At 40.7% G+C, this 15,963-nt stretch overlaps 1 protein-coding gene across 1 annotated transcript in view; it reads right to left on the minus strand.

Annotated features, from left to right (window-relative positions):
* The window catches only part of MYH15 (myosin heavy chain 15), a 157,552-nt gene that overhangs the window by 63,250 nt on the left and 78,339 nt on the right, over positions 1 to 15,963 (minus strand). Inside the window, exons 22-25 of the mRNA XM_059887823.1 lie at positions 14,546 to 14,801; positions 5,699 to 5,941; positions 4,485 to 4,661; positions 2,645 to 2,790 (exon numbers count right to left, since the gene is read on the minus strand). Coding sequence (XP_059743806.1) covers positions 2,645 to 2,790; positions 4,485 to 4,661; positions 5,699 to 5,941; positions 14,546 to 14,801 — 822 coding nt within the window. The remainder of the gene's footprint in view (positions 1 to 2,644; positions 2,791 to 4,484; positions 4,662 to 5,698; positions 5,942 to 14,545; positions 14,802 to 15,963) is intronic.

Here is a 15,963-nt window from a genome sequence, read left to right on the forward strand (position 1 = left end):
AACTGGGGTAGGTTGCCATTTCCTTCTCAAGGGGATCTTTCTGATCCAGGGATTGAACCCATGTCTCCTGCTTGGCAGTTAGATTCTTCACCACTGAGCTAGCACGGAAGCCCACACATAGATGACTTCACTTAGAAATTAACTGTGAAATACTAGTCTATGACTTAGATATTATGTGGTTTTCTTATTCACTTCCCTATTAATAATCACTGAGTTTTCCCCCTAAATTTTACTTTTATAAATAATGCTGTGCACCCTTGCGTACATGTGAGTGTTTCTAGAGTGGATACTGAGCAGGGAATTGCTGCATCGGTTATAGGTATGTATCTAAAAACTTATAACTTTGGCCCCCAATAGCAGTCTGAGGTTATTTCTCTACATTCACATTTAATATTAGCACACTTCTAGTGTGTCACTGTTTTATTATGAATGTCCTTGTTTACTAGTGATGACAGCATGTTATCAATTATGAGGATTTTAAAATAAAACAAATGACCTGCTCACTTGTGTCCTTTGTCCATTTTTCTGTTAGGTTTTTCATCTAATTATTGAATTACACATTTTCCTTTAATATTCTTGATATTTATTTTTTGGTATCTGCTTCAAATTTGTTCCAATTTCATTTATGTTGGCTTTTGCCACTAAATGTTTAAAATGTTGATGTATTAACTTCAAGTTTATCAACATAGTCCTTTTATGCCTTTGGATGGGGTTTGTGACTTATTCAGGAAGTCTGGCCTGCCAGTTTCCTAAGACTTACCACCCATATTGTCTTTTAATTGTTTTTTTAAACTGAAGAACATTTAATATGAGATCTTCCCTCTCAACAAATATTTAAGTGTGCAATACAATATTAACTATAGGCAGAACATCACACAGATCTCTAGGACTCAGTCATCTTGCCTAATGGAAGCTTTATAACCACTAAACAGCAACTCTGCATTTCCCCTGCCTCCCAGACTCTGGCAACCACCATTCTACTCTCTGTTTCTAGGAGTTTGACTGTTTTTAGATGCCTCCTATAAATGGAATCATGCAGCATTTGTCCTTCTGTGGCTGACATTTAATTTAGCATAAAGTCCTTCAGGTTTATCCCTGTTGTCACAAAGGGCAGGAATTCCTTTAAAAAGTGGCTGAATAATAATCCATTAAATGTATACATCACATTTTCTTCATTCATTCATTCATTCATTCAATAGGGATTTAGGTTGTTTCTACATCTTGGCTATTGTGAATAATGCTGCATCTTCTAATGATTTTATAGCTTTATTTTTGCATTTAATTCTTTAATGCAACTGGATTGTGTGTGTGTGTGAATAGCATGAGGAAGAAATTTAACTTTTATCTCATAAGATGAATAGCTAATAATCTTGGCACTATTTATTAAGTATTCTATCCTCTCATCACCATTTTAAAATGCCACATTTTCATATATTAAGTTTTCATATATACACAGGTCCATTTAAAGAAAAGGTTGTATAATAAATTCATAATTTCCTCAAAACACAGGTTTCTAAAATGCCAGAGCTCTTTGACCTGTGGCCTACAAGGACATGGAGTTATCATTTCACTTTGCCAAACTGAAACACAATCTTCATAATTAAATGCTGAAGGGACTGTATCATCATTTTGCCTTTCACTGTTCCACTACATTCATAGGGTTACTTATTTCATCTTTTCCAAACACCTATCAAGTTCAATAAGTTATTGATAAGCTATTAATCAAGTCTACAAACACCTATCAAGTTTAGTAACTTATTGATAGGCTATTAATCCAGTCTGACCACAAGCATGTATCATGGAAACTCGTATACACAGAAGGGAAAACCAGAAGCTCATAGCTGCTCACTGATTCTCTTCTTCACTGTGGGTGCCACAACCAGTGTGCTCTCCACTTCAGACAGGCCTTATCTTACTCTTAGATTTCACTGTTTCCCTTTCTTATTTATTTCAAATAACTTGAAAATCCCTAGTTGTTAGAAGAAAGTCTAGCTAAACAGAGGGAGACAAAAGGGACAAGGTAAGAAAATCTGTTTCACTGAATAATGAAATTCAACTGATAGGGCCATCTTGCCCTGAACTCCTTGGGAGTCTGCGTGAACTGAAGGTCTATTCATTTTGATCATGCTTTCAATTTTAAAGTTTAATACTTAAAAAGTAAATTACTAGACCAAAAAAGTTGTATAAATGTCTAATGAAGTTACATCTGGCATATAAGTTTTGTTTTGTTTTTAAAAATGATCAGAGGGTATATGGACTTCATATTAGAATTTATTTTTGATTTTTTTACTTTAAGCCCTTGATCTCATGAGTAAACGAAGTGAGCCACTTTTATTTTTTGACTTGTAACTTCAAATTCTAATAATTTGCATCTGCTATGTCTTACACCTTTCATTCACATCTGCTAGTCAGACTTTTCAATCACTTTCTTGTAGGTTATTATATAATTATAAAAAGAAGAGTAATCTCAAAGTCTAGCAAAAAATAAAAAACCCTCAACTTCCTAGGCTTGTTATCCTTTTTAACCTCCCCTGCAGGTCTTGAGATATCTGGCCCTAGGGTCACTGGGATAAACACCGTGAGAGAACTGTCTCCTTCAATATAAGGTCTCCCAGAATTGCGTGTCCACAGAAAGGTGGCTCACCTCCTCAGCTTTTCTGCTAGTTGCAGTTGCCTGCTCTCCAGGTCGTCCATGCTCTCCTGGTTCAGCTTTAACTCGCCCTCCACTTTGCACTTTTCCTTCTCACAGTTCATTCTTGCTTTGCTCTCCTGCTCAAGGGCACCCTCAAGCTGACAAAAGGAGATGTTATTGAGCCCAATATATAGGTTAAGTTTATACTTTACAGATGTGTTCTTTAACCACTTACCTTCTGGAAAAAGAAAGAAAAATATAAGCATAGTCTGTAAACGATGCCCAGTTATGTAGATATTTTAAAATAAATGTTGCACACATCAGTGGGATTACAAAAGAATCTAGAAGTCAGTGACAAAGGAAATCTTTAGAGATTAAGGAATACGTGCTCTAGAATACAGAAAAAACAAATAATAAATGCCCAGTGAGACCCTATTTGATAGCTTTCCAGTGATGAGAAGCTCACTTCTTCACATGGCAGCTCATTTCATGGGTGGATAAGTCCATTTACTCAGGAGGGCTTCTTCGTAAGAAGCCAAAATAGTCCCTGTAAATCCGTCCCACAAATCTAGGCTCTGCTCCCTGGAGCAACACCAAGCAAATCTGTCTCCACGTGACCATTCATGAATATTAGGCAGCTGTCCTGAGTCTCCCAACTCAGCATCACTGACCATTCCAAACGCACCTCACACAAGATAATTTCCATATTCTCCTTTACCACCCTGGTACCGTCTCTGGTCCATAGCAGTATGTCATCTTCTGGTACCTCCAGCAAGGTACCAGAAGGCCAAAATACTACAGTTCTGTCCAGATTAGTGTTGCCAACAATGATATTGAGGTCAGTTTAGCAGGAGGCAAAATAATAGTTACAATATGGCTATTTTTCATTGATATATTAACTTTCCCACAATAGAAGCTATTTCCTGTAAGCAGCGAAAGATATAAAATTCAAATAGGGGAGAAGGGAGAATTTCTGGAAGGTGTATGCAAAACCAAAAAATAAATGAACTCTAGGAGAGAGCAAATGTGTGAAAATACATGTGTGAGAGTGTGTGTGTGTTGTGTGCACACACCAACAAATTCCCATATTGAGGCTTTGTAAAATATATATCCATGGAAACAGGAAGAGAAGTGAGACAACTAATAGGTAACAGAGGAAAATTGATAGACAGGCACGAGGAACAAGAAGCAGATAATCAAAAAAAAACAAAAAAACAAAAAAAACCACACTTGCCAGCAATTTTATAAAAGCTAAGCTTTGGGGACTAATAAAACAGCGAATGCATACACTCTTGTCAGCTGGGTAAGAGACAGGGAGAGTGATGAACCTACCCACTGAGACTGGTCTGAAACATCTTTATTTCACAGGGTTTTGGAAGCAGAATAGAAGCACCATCTCCAGAATCTTACAAGTATATTCCGATAGCATTGGTAGAACACTGCTTGCGACTTACATATCTTTCTTCTATAACAAACCTCAGTGCACTGCTGGAGACATGGGGCCTTTAAGCAATCCTTCAGTGCTAGCATCAGATAGAGCACCAGCACATTAGCAGGGCAAACACCAGCTTCTGTGGGGAAGTCAGTCATGTAGAGTGCTCCCACCTCACGATTAATCTCAGTATTCTCCCACTGCCCAGGGTTGTTATGAAAGTTTCATTTAACAACAGACAGAACACATACTGGGGCCTCTCTTCCACTGTAGCAGTTCACCTCTGTTTCTAAATAATGAGGGAAATGAACCATGCTACTAAGTTTTCATGAAAATGTCAAGATAAATTAACTAAGTAAAAAGTGAAGGTTTCTATAGATGTAGACAGGCAGCTAACTAGGCAAACATATCACTACTGACCTCATTCACTCGCTGCTCCAGCGTCAACTTGGCCTTGCTTAGGGTGTGGACTTTCTCCTCCTCGTTGCGCAAGTCCTCCAGGGTCTGCTGGTGGGTCTCCTGTGCAGCCCTGGCTGCTCGATGCAGTTTGCTCACATCCTCATTGAGAGACTCCACCTCCTCAAGCAGGTTCTTGACCTGCTGGGAGAAGACAACAGCACCGTGAGAACCGCTCCTGGAAGCAGGGGCATAAACACAAAGGGCCATCTCCTCTCTTTTCTAGGACCCAAAATCTCATGACATATCCACCATCGTAAGGAATCACATGTAGCCAAATTTCTGTTGGACGTTTTAAAACTCTAAATTCACATTTTCTTTTACACACAAACACGAATGATCTGTTATCTCTCATAGTCAGGGAATGGGGTGTTCTGGTTAATCAAATATTATCAGCATGGGTCCACAGACGGCCAGTTTTCAGTGTCATGTTGTTGTATAACAAGAACACCACACTAAAGGTAATTTAGCTTTCTTTTGAGTATTCAGGGCACACATTAATCTTGTTGTGCCTCAAGATCCTAAGAAAGTGGCAGTTAGAGAAGAGGTCTAGCGGATAAAATAGGCAAAAATGGAAGCCATTTATATCAGGCCCATTGGCTTTTTATGAAAGGGACCGATGTACAAGAGTTGCTATTTAATCATCTGCCAAAATTACGGTATTATTCTGGAGGCTTTTTTCAATCAAATGTTTGATACAGATTCCTTAGCTAACTTCAGTCTATATACAGATACACAAGTTAAAAACCTCAAAGAAAACAAAAAAAGTTTTAGCTGGAATTAAAATGACATCTGAAGGTCAACACCAAATCAACAACCGAGGTGGGGACTAAGATGCATACCAAACCACCTTTAAGTAAGCTGCATCCTGCTCCCTCTCCTTCCAAAAAATAATTCTTAGAGGCCCAGTAAAACTGTTTTACTCTTTCTATCAGATTTCAGATGCAATAAGATCAGAACAAATGAAAATGTTTCATTTGGGAGATTAAGTAGGGTTCCATAAATTCAAGCTGGAAATTTGAATTAGGTCCTCATTCGACGCCAGTTCTGACTTCCAGGCCCATAAAATTGCAGACCACTATGTTCATTAATTTGAACAAAGCAAGCCTGGTTCCAGAGCCCGATTGGGAGTGTGGAATTCAGGCATCTAGACTTTCCTGACATCATAGAAAAAGTACCTTGAGCTCTGTAGCATGCTTCTCCTTCTGTGACTTCGCCAATAGTGTTTCCAGGTCATCGATTTCTTTCTTCAACTCAGAACATTCATCTTCAAGTTTCTGCCCCCTGGCAGTCAGCTTGGAATTTATCTCCTCTTCTTCCTCCACCCGCGCAGACAGCGCCTTGACGCTGGCCTCCAGCTGGATCTTGGATTTAATCAGCAGCTCGCACTGCTCTTCAACATTTGCCAGGGTCTCTCGCTCCTGCCATGATGAGGAGAAAATTGTTGCCAACAGCTGGAAGTAATTTATCAGCCAGGAGAAATGCTGCTTAACACATAGCAAAGAGATAATTGCCTGCCCTCTGTCCAGCACTTTCACCTATCTTTCCTAAGCAGTTGAAATAATATTCCCAGTTCCCCAATCCTATTGTTGACAAGTGGAGGAGTTGGTTGTGTTTGGAGGTGCTTTCAATCTTTCAGGCCATTCAGTAGATTAGATTACCTCTTCTAAAGCACTTAATAGAATCCTAGTGGCCTAAAGGAGCTAACATGCCTCCAAAAATCAGCAGTGTGCTGATTAAATCACAGCTACTGGAAGCATCCCTGTGGGCATTATAGTTTGAGGGCGGTACCTGCTCAGAATACAGTCTTTGAGGAAAGGTCTGTCCCCTCAGACAATAGAATATTTATCATATTATTATAAGGGTCCTGATGCACTTGTTTAGTATATAAACATCTTCTAATAAATAGAGCTGGGCTGTATATTATTCACAGGTTGAATTTAGAATTCATGAAGTTCCTTGCACATTACTAACTAGGTTTCACTATTATTTCCAACTAAAATCTTTTTCTCAATGGTTCTGCCAGCAGTAAATTTCACAAGTTATACACAAAGAGTACAAAATCCTCCTTCCTTTTATCTTTTCAAACATACCGCTTTCAACCCTTGCTGAGAGGCCCACCGTTTAGGTGTTATGGACTAAGTCAAAAAGGAAGGGGCTGAGTCCTTTTGCTACAAAAGCACCTTTTGTAACTTTGAACTCCTCTCATTTGTCTCCATTTAGAGGCTAAATGAAACCTGTTCTCTGTGAGCAAGTTCTTAATTACTGTAGGTCTTGTTGAGACATAACTTCACTCATATCTCTATCTTCCATCTCTAGACCTCATCCATCCTCTGCAATTTTGGTAACCTATTACCTAACTAGTTACTTGGCATAAATTGTTGCATCTACTTAGACCAAGAGCAGAAAAAAAACAAAAATCCAGGCTACTGTTTTCTGGCTATCTCTCATCCTATCTGTCCAACAAGTGGGGCTCAACGAGGCACAGATGGGAGATGTATAGTATAGTGAATCTCCAACATCACTGAAGACCAAGAGAAGGGCTAAGTAAAAATAAAAATATGGAAGCAAAAGAATTCATGCAAATCAGAGAAGTTCCAGTGCTTGAGCAACAAGGGGGACATTTGATCTCAGTTCACCCCAGTTGACAAGCAGAACAGCTGTTTGCTCTCTTCCATTCAGCATGTGTATAGGACCTGTCACCATCACCAGATGAAGAGGACAATCCAATCGACCATCATCGATCCCTCATTAAACATGACAGCGTGTCTAAAGCCAGACAAGCAGTGGTGTAACAGTTTAACAGCAGGGACATCCTTTCCCCTGTAGTAATTTTCTCATGTACTTGCAGTGCTAATTGAAATGGGTTCACTCAGTTTTGAGTTAGTGAATGATTTTAAAAGAATCCTTGTTTCCTTGATTTGTACTGTATTGAGCTGTGTTTCTTAAAAATCAACAATAATAAAATATTTCATAGTCAATTCAGCTTTTTAAATTAATTACAATTTGAATCCATCTCAGCCTTCCTGGATTTGCCCTGGAATTGGCTTAATGTATTTCCTATGCTCTTTGATCATATATCCCAGACTTTTACCCTCTGCTTGCTTCAAAAGTCGGGTCCTTTTCTATCCCTACATCAGCCCAAGTAGTACTGGCCACTCTCTTTGCTGAGAGGAAGAATGATGAAAACTAGGAGGCCAGGTCATATTCAAACCTGCCTTTCTTCTATTCAAACTTACCTTACTCTTACTCAAAACTGTATTTCTCTTATTCAAACCTGCCTTTCTCATAAGCCAGACAAAATATGACATTACAAGCTGTGATTCTCACAGTATGGATCTTAATGTAGGTTTGAGTGGGGCCCAGGAATTTGTAGTTCTAACAAGAATCCTAGATGAGGCTGATAAACACTAAAGTTCTAGAACCACTGTTATGATAAATATGTATCAGAAGTGTGAGTCTGAGTGTAAATTCTCATATAAAACATGGCCTATTGAAACATCAATGGGTAGCACAGCCCCAAAAGAAAAGAATAACCTGGGTTAGTCTAAAATTACTAAATTTTCTCTGTTTTCAATAAGTCCAAACAGCAAGAAAAACTTCTATTTATATAGTTGTATTTGAACCCAGTATTTTTTTTTCAACTTAGTACTGTTCTAAGTGGGGTAGAGAATACAATAAAGATGGATATAATTTCATACCTGCCTTTGGAATGTTTGGGGATAACAGTGGTCTGGGTAGCTAGAGAAGAGGAATATTAATAAAATGGAATGAGTAATGGCATTTCAATTTAAGTCTGAATTTGGCAACAAGGAGTTCATGATCTGAGCCACAGTCAGCTTCTGGTCTTATTTTTGCTGACTGTATAGAGCTTTTCCATCTTTGGCTACAAAGAATATAATCAATCTGACTTCAGTACTGACCATCTGGTGATGTCCATGTGTAGAGTCTTCTCTTGTGTTGTGGGCAGAGGGTGTTTGCTATGACCAGTGTGTTCTCCTGGCAAAACTCTGTTAGCCTTTGCCACACCTCATTCTGTACTCCAAGGCCAAATTTGCCTGTGACTTTAGGTATTTCTTGACTTCCTACTTTTCCATTCTGGTCCCCTATAATGAAGAGGACACCTTTTTCGGGTGTTAGTTCTAGAAGGTCTTGTAGGTCTTCATAGAACCGTTCATCTTCAGCTTAATCAGCATTACTGGTCAAGGCATAAACTTGGATTACTGTGATATTGAATGGTTTGCCTTGGAAACAGAGATCATTCTGTCATTTATGAGACTGCAAGTATTGCATTTCAGACTCTTCTGTTGACTATGGTGGCTACTCCATTTCTTCTAAGGGATTCTTGCCCACAGTAGTAGATACAATGGTCATCTGAGTCAAATTCACCCATTCCAGTCCATTTTAGTTCGCTGATCTCTAAAATGTTTGACCACTTGCAATTTGCCTTGATTCATGGACCTAACATTCCAGATTCCTATGCAATATTGCTCTTTACACTATCAGACTTTACTTCCATCACCAGTCACATCGACAACTAGATGCAGGTTTTGCTTTGGCGTCGTCTCTTCATTCTTTCTGGAGTTATTTCTCCACTGATCTCCAGTAACATATTAGGCACCTACCAACCTGGGGAGTTCATCTTTCAGTGTCCTCTTTTTGCCTTTTCATACTGTTTATGGGGTTCTCAAGGCAAGAATGCTGAAGTGGTTTGCCATCCCCTTGTCCAGCGGATCACATTTTGTCAGAACTCTGCACCATGACCCATCCATCTTGGGTGGCCCTACACGGCATGGCTCATAGTTCCACTGAGTTAGACAAAGCTGGTCCATGTGATCAGATTGGTTAGTTTTCTGTGATTGTGGCTTTCAGTCTGTCTGCCTCTGATGGAGAAGGATAAGAAACTTATGGAAGCTCCCTGATGGGAGAGACTGACTGAGGGGGAAATTGGGCTTTATTCTGATAGGCGGAGCCAGGCTCAGTTCAGTTGAGTCACTCAGTCGTGTTCGACTCTTTGCGACCCCATGAATCACAGCACGCCAGGCCTCCCTGTCCATCACCAACTCCTAGAGTTCACTCAGACTCACGTCCATTGAGTCAGTGATGCCATCCAGCCATCTCATCCTCTGTCATCCCCTTCTCCTCCTGCCCACAATCCCTCCCAGCATGAGGGTCTTTTCCAAGGAGTCAACTCTTTGCAGGAGGTGGCCAAAGTACTGGAGTTTCAGCTTTAGCATCATTCCTTCCAAAGAAATCCCAGGGCTGATCTCCTTCAGAATGGACTGGTTGGATCTCCTTGCAGTCCAAGGGCCTCTCAAGAGACTTCTCCAACACCACAGTTCAAAAGCATCAATTCTTCGGCGCTCAGCTTTCTTCACAGTCCAACTCTCACATCCATACATGACCACAGGAAAAACCATAGCCTTGACTAGACGAACCTTTGTTGTCCAACTCTTTGTGATCCCATGGACTGCAGCACACCAGGCTTCCCTGTCCATCGCCAACGCCTGGAGTTTACTCAAACTCATGTCCATTGAGTTGGTGATGCCATTTAACCATCTCACCCTCTGTCGTCCCCTTCTCCTCCTGCTTTCAATCTTTGCCAGCATCAGGGTCTTTTCAAATGAGTCAGTTCTTCACATCAGGTGGCCAAAGTATTGGAGTTTCAGCTTCAGCATCAGTCCTTCCAATGAATACTCAGGACTGATCTCCTTTAGGGTGGACTGGTTAGATCTCCTTGCAGTCCAAGGGCCTCTTAAGAGTCTTCTCCAACACCACAGTTCAAAAGCATCAATTCTTTGGCAATCAGCTTTCTTAATACTCCAACTCTCACATCCATACATGACTACTGGAAAAACCATAGCTTTGACTTGACGGACTTTTGTTGGCAAAGTAATGTTTCTGCTTTTTAATATGCTGTCTAGGTGGGTCACAACTTTCTTCCAAGGAGAAAGGGTCTTTTAATTTCTTGGCTGCAGCCACCATCTGCAGTGATCTTAGAGCCCCCAAAAATAAAGTCTGTCACTGTTTCCACTGTTTCCCCATCTATTTGCCATGAAGTGATAGGACCAGATACCATGATCTTTGTTTTCTGAATGTTGAGCTTTAAGCCAACTTTTTCACTCTCCTCTTTCACTTTCATCAAGAGGCTCTTTAGTTCGTCTTTGCTTTCTGCCATAAAGGTGGTGTCATCTGCATATCTGAGGTTATTGATATTTCTCCCAGCCATCTTGATTCCAGCTTGTACTTCCTCCAGCCCAGTGTTTCTCATGATGTACTCTGCATATAAGTTAAATAAACAGGGTGACGATATACAGCGTTGATGTACTCCTTTCCCTATTTGTAACCAGTGTGTTGTTCCATGTCCAGTTCTAACTGTTGCTTCCTGACCTGCACACAGATTTCTCAGGAGGCAGGTCAAGTGGTCTGGTATTCCCATCTCTTTCAGAATTTTCCACAGTTTGTTGTGATCCACATAGTCAAAGGCTTTGGCATAGTCAATAAAGCAGAAGTAGGTGTTTTTCTGTAACTCTCTTGCTTTTTTGATGATCCAATGGATGTTGGCAATTTGATCTCTGGCTCCTCTGCCTTTTCTAAATCCACCTTGAACATCTGGAATTTCAGGATTCACATACTGTTGAAGCCTGACTTGGAGAATTTTGAGCATTACTTTACTTTATTGGGGCATGCTCAGTAAATCTTTAATCCAATTTTCTGTTGAGGGGTGGGGCTGTGTTCCCTCCCTATTATTTGACCTGAGGCAAACTATGGTGGAGGTAATGAAGATAATGTCCACCTCCTTCGAAAGGTCCCATGCATGTACTGCTACACTCAGTGCCCCCAACCCTGCAGCAGGCTACCGCTGACCCATGCCTCTGCCAGAGACTCCTGGACACTCACGGGCAAGACTGAGTCAGTCTCTTGTGGGGTCACTGCTCCTTTCTCCTGGGTCCTGGTGCACACAAGGTTCTGCTTGTGCCCTCCAAGAGTCTGTTTCCCCAGTTCTGTGTAAGTTCTGGTGGCTCTATGGTGGGTTAATGGTGACCTCCTCCAAGAGGGCTTATGCCATACCCAGGTCTACTGCACCCAGAGCCCCTGCCCCTGCAGCAGGCCACTGCTGACCCAGACCTCCTCAGGAGACACTCAACACAGTTCTGTCTCAGACTTAAATTCAGACTTAAATAGAAGACAGTAGGGAAAACCATTAGACCATTCGGGTATGACCTAAATCAAATCCCTTACGACTATACAGTGGAAGTGACAAATAGATTCAAAGGATTATATCTGATAGACACAGTGCCTGAAGAACTATGGATGGAGGTTTGTGACACTGTATAGGAGACAGTAATCAAGACCATCCCCAAGAAAAACAAATGCAAAAGGGCAAAATTATTGTCTGATGAGGCCTTACAAATAGCTGTGAAATGAGGAGAAGGGCAAGGCAAAGGAGAAAAGGAAAGATACACCCATCTGAATGCAGAGTTCCAGAGAATACAAGGCAGAGATAAGAGAGCCTTCCTCAGGGATCAATGCAAAGAAATAGAGGAAAACAATAGAAAGACAGAGATCTCTTCAAGAAAATCAGAGATACCAAGGGAACATTTCATGCAAAGATGGGCTCGATAAAGGACAGAAATGGTATGGACCTAACAGAAGTAGAAGATATTAAGAAGAGGTGGCAAGAATACACAGAAGAACTGTACAAAAAAGAGCTTCACGACCCAGATAACCACAATGGTGTGATCACTCACCTAGAGACAGACATCCTGGAATGTGAAGTCAAATGGGCCTTAGGAAGCATCACTACGAACAAAGCTAGTGGAGGTAATGGCATTCCAGTTGAGCTATTTCAAATCCTGAAAGATGATGCTGTGAAAGTGCTGCACTCAATATGCCAGCAAATTTGGAAAACTCAGCAGTGGCCACAGGACTGGAAAAGGTCAGTTTTCATTCCAATCCCAAGGAAAGGCAATGCCAAAGAATGCTCAAACTACCATACAATTGTACTCATCTCACATGCTAGCAAAGTAATGCTCAAAATTCTTCAAGCCAGGCTTTTATAGTATGTGCACCATGAACTTCCAGATAGTCAAGCTGGATTTAGAAAAGGAACCAGAGATCAAATTGCCAACATTCACTGAATCATCAAAAAAGCAAAAGAGTTCCAGAAAAACATCTATTTTTGAATTATTGACTATACCAAAGCCTTTGACTGTGTGGATCACAACAAACTGGAAAATTCTTAAAGAGATGGGAATACCAGACCACCTGACCTGCCTCCTGAGAAATTTGTATGCAGGTCAGGAAGCAACAGTTAGAATAGGACATGGAACAACAGACTAGTTCCAAATCAGGGAAGGAGTATGTCAAGGCTGTATATTGTCACCGTGCTTATTTAACTTACATGCAGAGTATATCATGTGAAATGCCTGGCTGGATGAAGCACAAGCTGGAATCAAGATTGCCAGGAGAAATATCAATAACCTCAGATATGTAGATGACACCATCCTTATGGCAGAAAGCAAAGAAGATCTAAAGAGCTTCTTGATGAAAGTGAAAGAGGAAAGTGAAAAAGTTGGCTTAAAGCTCTACATTCATAAAGCTAAGATCATGGCATCTGGTCCCATCACTTCCTGGCAAATAGATGGGGAAACAGTGGAAACAGTGACAGACTTTATTTTTGGGGGCTCCAAAATCACTGCTGATGGTGACTGTAGCCATGAAATTAAAAGATGCTTCTCCTTGGAAGAAAAGCTATGACAAACCTAGGCAGCATATTAAAAAGCAGAGACATCACTTTACCAACAAAGGTGCATCTTGTCAAAGCTATGGTTTTCCCAGTAGTCATGTATGGATGTGAGAGTTGGACTATAAAGAAAAGCTGAGCTCTGAAGAATTGATGCTTTTGAACTGTGGTGTTGGAGAAGTCTCTTGAGAGGCCCTTGGACTGCAAGGAGATCCAACCAGTCAATCCTAAAGAAATCAGTCCTGAATGTTCATTGGAACGACTGATGCTGAAGCTGAAACTCCAATACTTTGGCCATGTGATGCGAAGAGCTCACTCATTTGAAAAGACCCTGATGCTGGGAAGAAGTGAAGGCAGCAGGAGACAGGGATGACAGAGGATGAGATGGTTAGATGACATCACTGACTCCATCAACATGAGTTTGAGTAGGGTCCAGGAGTTAGTGATCGACAGGGAAGCCTGGTGTTCTGCAGTCCATGGGGTTGCAAAGAGTTGGACACGACTGAGCGACTGAAATGAACTGAACTGAATGGCACTTCAGCATCAGATTGGGGAAGGAGGCTCAGATGCCAAGGCCGAGTTCAGATATTCTTTGATCTGAAGTTTGTTCATCAGGGAAGCAACATGATATTTGTTCAAGGCAGAGGTTCTTAATCCTGACTGGATATCAGAATCCCCCATACAGATGATTTGGACCCACACAGGGCCTGTTTAACCCAAATATCTGAGATTCAAGTCTAGGCATCTTTCTTTTAATTGCTAGTGTTTCACAAATGAGTTTGAGGCAAAGTCAAGGTTGAATACTGCTGTTTTAAGAACTCAACTGATTATAATGTTGATTTGGACTGGGGAAGGGCAAATAGGGAGATCAAAATCAGGAAAACCAGTTAGGGGCATACTGCAATAATCCTGAAGATCTCAGTAAAGCTTTTCTCAGGACCTACTAAAATCCTACCTTTTGATTTACTAATGGGTTTCCTGCTACCTACAGAATTTAAATTAAGATCAAGAGCTTCCTGGCTCCCAAGATAGATTTATATGTTTACACAGTTTAAAATCTATCTAATAAAATCCATCCCCTTTTCAAAGGCATCTTCCCAATGAAATCACTTCACTATAAAACAGGGTGTCTCCTTAAGTGTTTCCATTGTCTGTGTTGGATGAAATCCTATAGTACTCAAAAAGCACGTGTCTCTATTTTTTCAAGTCAACACTGCCTGCCAAACAAGGGAATCTAATTAGAAACTTGATTTGAAGAAGAAATGGCGGGGCCACTCACAGCCTGCAGCTGAAGAAGCAGATCATTCTTTTCCTGGAGGAGGGAGACTTGCTTTGATTTCAGCTCCTCCCTCTGAGATTCTGACTTCTCCAAGGCTTTTTGCAGCTGCATACACTCTTCCTTCAGTCCAGCTCCCTCCTTTCCCATTCCAGCAGATCTAACAAGAGGCTTGATCTCGAAGAAGAGCCTCATCCAAGGCCAGCTCTTCACAGCTATGAAAGCTCTTATGTTCCACTGGATCAAAAGAAGTGCATCCCTAAATCGAGGGTTTGGGGGAAAAAAAGAAAAGCAAGTTAACCTAGACTATACGAGAGTTATTTTTCAAATTAAGATTCTTAATAAGCACCATCTTTTTAGGAGTCATAAACTCTCATTAGCGTTCAAAGCACTTCTACATCTAAGCTCTCATTTGATTCTAGCAAAAACTCTTTGAGGGAATTTTGGGGCTAACAATGTTGTGGACTAGGTGTCCTGAAAATGCTTCTACTACAAACATTCGATAATGAGAGGTGACCCTTAAAGAGGGTAAGAAGTATAAAGGGAGCTTAAAAAAAAGGAGCAAAAAGTGAATGCTTGTGCAGCCTGACCATCCTCACGGAAGGAGGAAGCCAGGCTTGGTATTGTAGAGTTTGTATTTTTATATCCTTGTGGATAAAGAGACAGGCTGAGATTTTCAAAGAATTTCACTTAATGAAAAGGAGGATTTAAAAATTCACCCACTGGCACAGAGAGAAGTCAAAGAGAAGTACATCTGATTTGGTCTGGGCTCAGGGTGAAAAAAAATTTTTTTACACTAGGAATTTTTTTTGAAAACTATGAGCCAGCACCACTCGAGTATTTGAAGTTTAAATTATACTATCTGATTAGCACAGAAATATAAAAGAAATTAACATAATCATTTTTTACACTGGTAATAAATACCCTTTGGGTCCTTGGGGGGAAGATGCAAAAGTGCACTGAAGAAAATACTCTAAAATCAAGCACTAGAGATTTTCTTAAAGTCCCCTTGAAGATTAGCTTACAATTCAAAATTACAAAACACATATAGAAAAAAATTCAACCATAAGTGAGTGTTCAGTTCAGTTGCTCAGTCGTGTCCGACTCTTGGCGACCCCATGAACCTCAGTACGCCAGGCCTCCCTGTCCATCACCAACTCCCGGAGTCCACCCAAACATGTCCATCAAGTCGGTGATGCCATCCAACCATCTCATCCTCGGTCGTCCCCTTCTCCTCTTGCCTTCAATCTTTCCCAGCATCAGGGTCTTTCAAATGAGTCAGCTCTTTGCATCAGGTGGCCAAAGTATTGGAGTTTCAGCTTCAGCATCAGACCTTCCAATGAATATTCAAGACTGATCTCCTTTAGAATGGACTGGTTGGATCTCCTTGCAGTCCAAGGGACTCTCAAGAGTCTTCTCCA

Source organism: Bos taurus, chromosome 1 (assembly GCF_002263795.3).
Source record: "Bos taurus isolate L1 Dominette 01449 registration number 42190680 breed Hereford chromosome 1, ARS-UCD2.0, whole genome shotgun sequence".
In the NCBI taxonomy this organism is placed as follows: domain Eukaryota; kingdom Metazoa; phylum Chordata; class Mammalia; order Artiodactyla; family Bovidae; genus Bos; species Bos taurus.